At 27.6% G+C, this 11712-nt stretch overlaps 1 protein-coding gene across 1 annotated transcript; it reads right to left on the bottom strand.

Moving 5' to 3' along the window:
* On the bottom strand, window positions 1–7551 carry LOC127076671 (transcription factor bHLH18). The gene is made up of 4 exons (XM_051018380.1): window positions 7387–7551; window positions 6903–7280; window positions 420–782; window positions 1–291 (listed from the first exon to the last, which is right to left on the bottom strand). The coding sequence occupies exons 1-4, from the start codon at window positions 7420–7422 to the stop codon at window positions 184–186; spliced, it is 885 nt and encodes a 294-aa protein (XP_050874337.1). The 5' UTR covers window positions 7423–7551; the 3' UTR covers window positions 1–183.
* Window positions 7552–11712: the final 4161 nt, after the last annotated feature.

The raw sequence follows: 11712 nt of genomic DNA, 5'->3' as shown, positions 1-11712 counted from the left end.
TTAAAAAAAGCATAACATTTTCAATATGGTTTTCTACATCATAAGCTCACCAAACCTTTCAAAGTACATCTCTCCTTCTCATTACAAACAAATACTCATCAATATCTTTAATTTAATGAAAGAAACCAAATACAGTTTTCAACAAACTTTAAAGCCAAAACAAACAATAACATATTGGAGTTTCTATGTAGTCCTCTCAAAAATATTATTCTGGTTGTCACGTAATTCGGAAAGATCATGCCTCAGATTTTTAACTAGATCAGTCACGTTCATGCAATATTTATCATTCATCTGCAAAATAATTTGAAATCATTCTTTTTAAAATTTTCTTTACTCTCTCACTCTATAGAAAATAAAATTTTCTTTACTCTCTCACTCTATATATATATATGAATCGGAAAAAATAAAATAAAAATTACCTGAGCAATGATTGTAACTTTAAGAGTGGAAGTTCCAAATGGCAATATGCTACTACTAGCAAGTGATAGATGAAGACTTTGAAGCAAGCCCATTATTTTGACCATAATATTCTTTTGTTTCTCACAATGGATTCCAATCATAACTTCCTTATTTATCACTCTTGCTTTAACCTTAGGTAGTTCTTTCTTGGAATAATCTTTATGCTCATCATTATCATTCTCTTTTGTGCAAGCTTGAGATTTCTTGATGAGTATCTCTGAATCTTTATTTTTCATTGTGTTTTGATTGTCCAGCTCTTTTATTTTCTCTTGAAGTTGTTTCACATAATTGATAGTTTCTTCAAGTATGTAGATCTTATCTGTCTATAAATAGGAAAAAACAATTATTTGAATTATATATAGCCTCGATTTATTTCACTAATAAATCAGCAACAATTATCAAAATAAATGTTGCAAACCAATTATCAAGTAATCAATATAATAATTAACTTCTAAGAAAATAGATAAATAAGTTTGTTAAGTAATACTACATTCGGTTTGTAATATAAAAAATATTTTTAAATTAATTGAATAATTGATATAATTAATTATATGAATTGACTTTTCAATGAATGTAAGTTGGATTAAAAAAATTATTAAACATAAATTATATTGTGATATTTAGGGGGATCTATTTTAAAATTATGAGTTTATAATATTTAAAAACCATAGATGAGTTCTGTAATTAATTGAAAAAATGAAATAATATAAAAAGTTAAATGAAGTCTAATTAAAACATGAGATTAATTAGTATACATTATGAATGTAAAAAGTTTTATAATATCAATTCATCACCATCATTTGTTTTATATTATTTTATAAATGGGTAAAATAAAAGTCAAAATTCTTTCAACATCCAACGTCTATGATTAATTCACGATGTAAAATTGTTTTACACTGCAATACATTTCAATTAAATTCTTAAAACATTTAAATGAGTGTATTGGATGTGGTGTCTTAAGTCTATATTTCTATTAAGCTTTAGAACAATATTTTTAATTTATTCATAATAATAATGTTATAAAAATTACATATATTAAATTTTTTATTATAAAATGTATTGATTAATTTTGTGATTTTTTTCTCAAATAATCCACCTAGTGTTGCCAATCCATTTCTAACTGATTACAACAATCAAACTGATATCATTTGATCTAAATGTCACTTCCCTAGAATCCTTGTCATTTTTTACTCGCATCCATCCACGTAAGGTATCGAGTCTCTCAATACTTCTAATTTTTCGCCTTCAGGTATGTTTCCGTCTAACCAACGAGCCAACTCATTTTGTAGTTGCTCGAAACGATAGTTGTTCCAGAAGAGTATCTCCATCGGAGGTTTATCTCTCGAATAAATCACATTTCCATAGCAGTGACGAAGATGAACCACGTTTGCAATATAATGAAAAGAGTTGTGAAAAAATGAATCACACAACATCTCTATTTATACAAAAAAAACAATTACACAATATACAGAGAAGTCAAACCAATTGACTCATCGTCTCATTTTTTGTGGGCGCTAATTGGATTAGCAACACCATGTGTTATAGCCAATTTAATTGGTGCACTCTCTTTAACATTAAGAGTAAATGTCAATTCATCTTACATCTAAGTCTTAACTTTTTTTTATTTTTAAAGTGAGGTAGTTTGAGAATTAATCTGAAAAGTTGACTATTTTTTTTTTTGAAAAAGTGGGTTATTTGAGTACAAAATTCTAATTTTATTATTAATTGATATACTAAAAAACTTACAAATATTGTAAATTAATTTGGTATTTATTTTTATGTACATCAATATTTTAAAATTTTATTTTATTTTTTTATCTTTTTAAATATTTTAAGCGGTCATAATTAAAATTTAGTGTATGTTTAATTTCTATTTTGAGAAAAACAATTAATTCTTGAGTTTAAAATTTGTTGGGACATCGATTTGGTATCAACGTGGGAAATACTTTTATATTTTTTTGGATTTTTCTCAATGAGCAACACATCTTGTGAGAGACACGTCATATATTCATCTAAAATTTTAAGGTGATAGGTGTGTATTTTCTTATTTATAAATGTTTAACTCTCCATTTTTTTAATCAACGTGAGACTTGCCCACACTTTGTTTCTCAAAGTTCTTAACCAACACTTCTTTTCTCTCAAGCAAAAAATATTTTATCTACAAACATTTGTATCGCCATTGAAACTCTTCAACGAGACACCTCTTATCCACCACCTGTGAAAAATACTTTCGATACAAGGAAGTCGGTCTCACACTTGCTTTTTCTCAATAGAATTAACTCTTACTTGTTTGATTTTTTTTAATTTTATTAAAATTAGAATTTATATTTTTGTGACATGTTTCTTTATTAACATTTATGTATTTAAATTGAAGTAATAAAAATTAATAAAAAATTAAATCAAATACCTTTTAAATTGTCTATCATTTGTACAATTTTTTTCAAGATTTTCCGTTATTAAAAATGGATAAAATAACTCCACTAATATTTATATTGTATTTAAATTAAACGAGTGTGAGATGTTCAATCTCTTATAGTAACTCTTTTTATATTTTCAAATAATATAGTATAATTTATATAACATTTAAAAATATCTAAATTATCAGATATTTTATTTTAATCACTTATAAAATGATACAAATGAATCATAATGATGAATTAATCCGCGTAAATTTTTTTACTTTGACGATGAGTAATACTACATAATTTCTCTTTTTTATACCATAATTATTACATTTCTTAATACGCGTGAAAAGTCAAAAACGACTTATAATAAAAAACGGAGGGAGTAATTAATCTTTTTATATAAGCCTAATAGTTAAATATATATTTTAGTTATTAATAAATGCATTGTAAAATACAAATTTTTAAGACCCGTCTTATCGAATATTGTTATCATTACATCAATCATTGAACTTTTAAATGATAAATAAAAATTGATAAGGAATTGTGCACATGGCAATTAGAATGGTAAACACTGCGACAGAAAGTAGACTCTGTCAACCTTTGCAGAACATGTTGCTATTGCTTTGTGTGTTTCTGTATGAAACTCTATCTTTGTTAAATCACGTGTGCTATGAATAGTGATTTTTTATATAATAAAATAAAATTAGCTAATAAAATATAAAAAATTAGTTAATAAAATGATTAAGTTAATTAATAAAAAATTTGATATTAAAAATAATTTTCAATAATGAAATAAATTTGGTTAACAAAAAATAAAAGTTGATTAATGAAGTGATAAAGTTGGTTAATTAATGTTCTATATTAAAAATATTTTTTAGTATTAAAATAAAATTAATTAATAATATATAAAATATTAATTAATAAAATTATGAAATTGATTAATCATAAAATTTTATATTTTATTATTATAATATTTCACTGTTCACCGTATTGTTGAACAGTAAAATAGAGTGTAGGTGTAATTTTTGGTGTCAAAATAAAAATTTAATATAATTATTATGGACTCTATTAATCTATTTGTACTGTTTGACTTATTATTTTATATTTTTAATGTCTCTCCATTTGTACTTGAATATTTACATGAAATACACAATAATTTGATAGAGACTAAAATAAAATCTCCTTTTTAAAAGTATTTTTAGAGTTAAAATGTATTTTATGATGGATGGAAAAATCATATAAACTAAAAATTCCAAATTTTTAGTTGAGGCTATGTCAACATTATGGTTCATATGGACATTGAGAAATAATATACGTTTAAAGGTGTATTATGTGTCTCAATTGATCTTGTAAGGTGGGAATAAGGGAATATTTAGCAAAGCTAAATATGAAATTGAGTGTGGTAAATGCAGCATATTTCATTCAACATAATGAGTAATAATTAATAATAGGAAGACAAAGATTGATATTTGTATGAAATGTAGATCATTCTCGTTATAGTACATAAATTATTATATAAATGTAAGTTTATGTTTGTCTGATAGAACAACCAGTAACGTAACAAAATTATTAGTTTTCCTTTATAATCAATTTAATCTTTCTTCTTCAGACATTTATATCTCTTCATATAATTCATTATTCATATACTATTTTCTTGTTCAAATTTAATGAAGGTTATATTTCATTATTAGAAGTCAAATTTTCGCCATAACTCCATCATATAATAATCAAAATAATATTTTGATTGTGACATTTAATAGGTTACAAAGATAGAGATTTAGATCATATATGGGTATGATTGACTTCAATGCCTATAGAATTTGTGAACTTAGAATAATGTATTTGATATGGACAAGAGAATTTGTGAACTTAGAATAATGTATTTGATATGGACAAGAGAATTTGTGAACTTAGAATAATGTATTTGATAGGGACAAGAGTACCTTGTACTCTACATAATCAAATATTCTCTTTTTAAATTTATTGAATATCTAATAAATCTCTTCAATTATTAAATGAATTAAAAAAACAGTTGTTTATAATAATGATTGGAGAGAATAATTATTATATTTTACTTAAAAAAAGATTTAAATCTCGAAAGTTAGGTTGTGAGTTTTTTATTAGAAATTATTTTGGGTCTTCACTCATTACAGATCCAACATTTTAAAAACTATTCAAAAATTTGAATTCAAATCAATTTTAAAATAACAAGTATGCAAAGTCGCTGCACCAAATAGCAAATATTATTGTTAAAGATTATATATATTTGTGATTTTGCTTGATATTTTATATTTTATTTTTAATATCATTTTTTTATAAAATGATCTTCATAAAAAAAATTATCCACACTTTTGATTTCTTCTGTTAACGACTACTTTTACAATTTAAGAAAAAATTTAGAAGGAGAGGTCAAACGTGTGGATGAAATTTTTTAGAAGGACCCTTCTTTAAAAAAAGTTTTTAAAATAATTAAAAATAAAATATAAGATATTTATGAGAATCACATACATATTTAATTTTATTATTATTTTATTTTATTATGAAAGATTTTTTTGTTCAATTTTTGTTCAGAGCCTTACTTATTGGAAATTGTGCTTTAAATTTAATATTCTCTCCGTTCTTTTTTTAAGTGTCACTTTTTGATAAAATTTTGTTTTTTTTAATAGTCATTTATAAAGTTCTAGCTAATATTAAATGCATTTTTGTCAAAGTTACCCTTGTGTAATTATTACATATAGAGAGAAAAAAAGTAAAATAAATTTACTAAATAATTAATAATATTATAGATAAAATAAGAATTATTGTTTAAAGAATAGCAATAATGATTAATTTTATTGTTAAGCTTAAAAAAAGTAAAAAAAATGACAAGTTAAAAAGAAACGGAGGAAGTTCAACTTTATAATTAATGTTTTTAATTGCTTTTTTCAATATAAATTTTTTATTTGTGGAATTTTTAATCTTTATCCTAAGAGCGTAAGTTAATATTATCCTTTAAAATTTTATGTTGTGATATTTCACAATTTTACTTTCCTTTGAATTAGTTTATAAAAAAATAAATGATTAAAAACTTCTGATTTCTCGAATTAAAAAAAATATAAGTTTTGATCTTTCAATTCTAAAAGTTAATTTTCTGATCTCTAAGTTTCAATGTTGTTTAGGTTTTAGTTCTCTATTCTATTTTGAGATCGATTCTACTAACGTGGAGATGCCTAACTCAAAAAATTAAATGACACCTCAGGAAAATTACAGCAATGCTATTCCTACACCCACTTTATACACCAATACTTACACCCTATATACTGTTCACCGTATTTATACGGTGAATTGTGTTTTTTTAATAAAAAAATATATTTTATGAATAGTATCATGAACAGTATCTTGTGAATAATATTCGTGAACAGTAATTTTAAATAGGAAAACAAAGTTGATTAATAAGATATAAAAAATTGGTTAATGATGTGATGAAATTGGTTAATTAGCACCCAACTATTTAAAATAATTTTTAGTGTAAAATAAAATTGGTTAATAAAATATAAAAAGTTGGTTAATTGAGATGAGAGTGGTTAATAAACATTCAGATATTTAAAATATTTTTTTATAATAAAATAAAGTTGGTTAATAAAATCTAAAATATTGGTTAATAAAAATATAAAATTGATTAATCATATTAATTTTAAAAATAATAATAATAGTTTTTATATTTTTATAAAAAACATTTATTACTATAATATTTCAAATACATTTATATCTATTAAAATATAAAGAAAACATAATATAGGTGTTATAGGAGAGAGAATTTAATAATAAAAAACTAAAATGTATTATTTATGGTGTAGGGGTAAGAAAGTGATATAAAAATATCATTTCTTGTAAAATTAACCTCAAAATATGACATAGATGGTAAACTAGTTCAGATACAAAAAGTTAGGTCAATTTGGAACAACTTAATTAATTATATAAGAAATAAATTTTTGAATACTTGATTATGAATCTATGATTTATCAATGATATTGTAGGTTGTATAAGAAAGTAACTAACCTTCTTCAATCCAGGAATGGTGGCAGAAAGTGCTATGAACCTCTCACTAATAACTTGTCTCCTTTTTCTCTCAGCCATGATATGATCTTGTATCTCAGATGAAGTTCTACGATTCTTGTTTGTTTTCTTAATTACTTTTGGTAACTCACTACTCTCACTGTGATTCAATGCTGTTGTTTTTAGATCCATGATGGAAGAACATGTAGCCATGGCACTATTAGAAGAAGGTTCCATAGATGAGTTTTCAAAAGACATAAGGTATTGAGATGGTGTTTGTTGTGAATTAGCATCATAATATTCTTGAGAAATGAAACAACTTGGTTCTTGCACATTCTCTATATCAAACCTATCTTCATCCAACGAGTGACCATCCATTTCCTGTAACATGTAAAAGAAAAAAACAATCATATTATATGTAGAAATTAAACATTATGTGAATATAGTATATTGAATATTGAATTAACTCATGTGTGCGTCTCATTACCAAAGAAGAAATCCATGTTTGCCATACATCTTCCATCCAAAGAAAACTTGTGAGAACTATATCGTAATAAGAAAACAATGACACACATATTATAATACTAAATATGGAATGTGATGCTTTTTGCTTTAACAGACCAACCAATGAACTTTTTTTTGGGATAAGATCTATAATCAACTTTTTTTGGGATAAGATCTATATGTCTTGTATTGTTTTATGCATGATTTCAATAATTTAAAGGTACTCCCTTTCTTTATAAGTGTTAATTTCTTAAGAAAAAAATGTTTCTTTTTAATTGTCACTTGCAAAATTTAAGATAGTATTAATTGTTATTTTGTCAAAATTACCCTTAGGTAATTATTACAGAGAGAGAAAAAATAAAATAAATGTAATATATAATTAAAGGTATTATAGATAAAAGAAGAATTATTGTGTGAAAAGTAACAACAATGATTAACTTTTTTGGTATGTGTAAAAAATAAAAAAAATGACACTTAAAAAGGAACGGAGGGAGTATATGAGATCAGTGGCGGAGCCAAATAAAAAAATTTGGGATGACCGCTAACATAAAATAAAGATTATAAATAAAATGCAAATAGTATTTTAAATAAAACATTAAAGTTAAAATAAATACAAAGTTAATTACTAAAAATTTAAATTACATGACTTAAAACTACCTTAAAGTAATGTTTTACGCGTTCCGAGTGACTTAAAATCGTCAATAATTGACTCTGAATTAATGCTTGCACTAATCTCCCTTTCAATATATACTGTCATGCTATCTCCAAGAAACTCATCATCCATCTTGTTTCTCAACTTAGTCTTAATAATTTTCATTGCTGAAAAAGACCTCTCAGTTGTGGCCGTAGAAACGGGAAGAGTCATGATAAGACGAAGTAGTCTATCAATCAAGAAGTAAGTTTCAGCCTGTCCAGATGCAACCAAACATGAACATAGTTCTTGAATAGTTGATAAATTATTCAAGTTTGATGCTTGACGAGTAACAAATAGAAAATGTTGGAGTTGAAATTGCAAATTATTCTTCTCTTGATCACTAAAATCCATAGGATAATATTTTTCAACTAAAAAATAAATAGTATTAATGCTAAAAGTTTTATATTCATCCTTAGGAGATAAAGAACAAGAAAGAGTTAACAAATCCATTGGCTGCTCACTGAATCTGCTATTCAACTCTTGTAACTATTTGTCAATGGTAGTGAAAAAGATTTCAACTTTAAAGTAATGTTGAATTGTGACTTGATTCTCTTCAAGACGGGAGCATCCAAATCTTGTTGTTGAATGAACATCATTAAGATCAGGAATCTCAATACCTTATTACAGTGTATAACTATATTTGTAAATTACAGTGTTATGAATTGGCTTAATAAACCTCATATAGATTATTTTAACACATCAAGAAAGAAGAACCCTAAAAATCTCAAAAACACAAATCAAGCAATCACTTTAATTTGTTACTTTTTATAAAAGAAGAATGAATAAATTTTTTTACCTGTTAGATGCCGATCACTTTAATATGTTCCGATTCCGGTGCCGGTAGCAAACCCATATGAGAAACAAAGGAAAGGTAGGAGCTTTTTACCTTATCTGTATTTTAACCTAACTTTGAATGAAAAAATAAAAAATAAAAAATAATTTTAATTTAAAATAAGGATGTTTTAGTAATTTAATATATATGAATTAAAAAAAAAGTTGAGGGGTGACCGTGGCCTTCCACGTTCCCCCTCAGTTCCGCCATTGTATGAGATTCACTTCACTAGGTGTGAAAGCATGTTATAAAATTTATTGTAAAATAATATGAACACGTTTAAGCGGAAGTTTAAGCGATCGAGTTAATTCCGGTTATTATTGTGTTTCTGGCAAGTTGTTTTGAGATTTTTTTAAATTTTTTCTCTTACCCTTTAATGTTATCGGTGGATGAATGTGTGAGTGAGATTAGGGAACTCAATACGTTTATATTTATAGCCCCATAACCATCAATGTGCAGCATTGAAATTCCATAATTTTAGCCAATAAAAGTACGATACGTTTGGTCTAAAACAGTTTCTTATGGAACATATAAAGGAGAGATTTTTCATTGATGTCATACTATTAATATAGAAATACTCTTAATTTCTATTGACATCATAATCAATGTAAAAATATTCTTACATTCTCCCGTATTGTTCATATAACGGAAACACTTAATAAAACAAAATATATGAATCAACGCAATATGTTTTCCGTGAGCAAACATTATCTTCCATGCATTAGAGTATTAAGTCTCTCTACTAATAATACTTATTCTTTGGTGGCATGCCTTTAGTCAAGGGATCGACAATCATCAAATCAGTGCTAATGTGTTGGATGACCACTTTATCATCTTTAACATGTTCTCTTATGGCTAGATATTTTATGTCGATGTGCTTGCTTTGACTTCCACTTTTGTTATTCTTAGCCATAAAAACAGCGATTGAATTGTCACAGTATAATTTTAGTAGCCTAAAAATATAATCGACAACTCTAAGACCATATATGAAACTCTTCAACCAAACACCATAAGATGTGGCTTCGAAACATGATACGAACTCAGTCTCCATAGTGGAAGTAGAAATCAATGTCTGCTTGGTACTTCTCCAAGACACATATCCAGCAGATAACATAAAAACATATTTCGAAGTGGATTTTCTTGAACCCGTCCGGCCAGCAAAGTCAGAGTCAGAGTAGTCAGCCACATCCAATTCACCGATTCGTCTGAACATAAGCATATAATCCTTTATTCCGTGAAGGTATCTCATAACCTTCTTTACAGCTTTCTAGTGGTCAATGCCCGAGTTACTCTGATACCTACCTAATACTCTGACAACATATGCAATGTCAAGTCTGGCACAAACTTGAGCATACATAAGGCTTCCTACACCAGAAGCATGTGGAATATCCTTCATTTGTTCCCATTCAAGGTCATTCCTTGGACATTGATCTAGACTGAATTTGTCACCCTTCACAATAGGTGTTACACATTGTCATACCCCAAAATTTGCCCGTTAATATTACAAGGCATTTCTAAGACACTCCAACTTATTTTTCAAGGCATTGATCTTAAAAGAACAAGGACCCAGCACACAGATGACAAAATCCAGGAAATGGCCTAAATTGGTTTGCTCGCTAAGCGAGCAATTCCTTCGCCTAGCGAACCCTTCGCTACGCCACTCGCCTAGCGAAGCTTGCGAATACCAGAAAATTCTGGGCTTCATTCTGAGCCCATTAGGTCATAAAAAGAGCATTATAAATACCACAACTTCAGTCAGAAAAAGGGAGGATGAAAACGGAAAAGGAAAACGGAGGAGAAAGGCAAACACCCACAGACAGCAAACCCTGGAGGCTAACCCGGAGAATTCAGAGTAACCCTAAAGGAAACCCTGAAGGAAACTCATCTGCCTCAAGGTTACCTCCGCCCAACTCAATCCGACTTGCCAATTCAAGGTTGCAATTCAATTGCAAACAGGTTTGCATTACTATTACCGCTTTATGTTCTTAATTTGCATGTGATATTATAATTGAATTCATAAACATATTTGAGGTTTTGCATGTGAGTTTAAGTGTGCCGGAATATCTTGAATGTTGAACCATGTAATTTCTATATTGGATGCCATAGAGTGTGCAACATGCTGAGATCGTACTGTTCTGAAATTCAAAACCCGCAGTCGCTCGCTAGCACATCGCTAAGCGAGCATGTAGCGAGAGTTCGCTAAGCCTTCGCTAGGCGAGGCAGCAGCGAACGTGACAGTCGCTGATTTTTCTGTTCTGTTCTATGCTTATCGGATCTGTTTTATTCTATGATTTTTCTGTTCTGTTCTATTCTGTCCTGCTGCTGTGTTCCTTTTGTTTGGTGCAATTCTCGATTGCACCCCCATTTGGTATTCTGACCTGTTTGCTGAATATTGTAAGGATTCACATACTCCCGGAGGAGGTAGATTGTTAGGTATTCCACTTTATTTGTGGGATACCCTTGTGGAGATTCATCCTAATTACTTAATTGATTTTAATATAATTATTTAATTGATTTTAATGTGGGGATTCATCCTAATTACTTAATTAATATGGACCTAACTACCTAATTACAACTACCTAATTGATTGTAAAATATTGACTTTGAATATGTGATCTTGGACCTCTCTTTGTTGCCCTACGGAATTACCGTATTACGGTCATGTCCCGCGAATGTGGGGATACACTTAGCAAAGACCCTTCGGTTAAATCATCATGTCCCTATAAAATAAATCATGGTCACTCGGATGTTGCCTGCGAATATATGATTTTGCCCCTCGATGA

The sequence above is a fragment of the Lathyrus oleraceus genome, chromosome 4, assembly GCF_024323335.1.
Source record: "Lathyrus oleraceus cultivar Zhongwan6 chromosome 4, CAAS_Psat_ZW6_1.0, whole genome shotgun sequence".
Taxonomy (NCBI): domain Eukaryota; kingdom Viridiplantae; phylum Streptophyta; class Magnoliopsida; order Fabales; family Fabaceae; genus Lathyrus; species Lathyrus oleraceus.
Note: the sequence above shows the minus strand (reverse complement) of the source record. Positions and strands in the feature narration are given on the sequence as shown.

Coding starts and splice junctions, on each gene's coding strand:
- LOC127076671 (XM_051018380.1), bottom strand. CDS start 7,422: ATGGAAGATGTATGGCAAACATGGATTTCTTCTTTG. Junction 7,281..7,386: donor AAACATGGATTTCTTCTTTG/GTAATGAGACGC, acceptor TACATGTTACAG/GAAATGGATGGTCACTCGTT. Junction 292..419: donor AAGTTACAATCATTGCTCAG/GTAATTTTTATT, acceptor ATTATTTTGCAG/ATGAATGATAAATATTGCAT.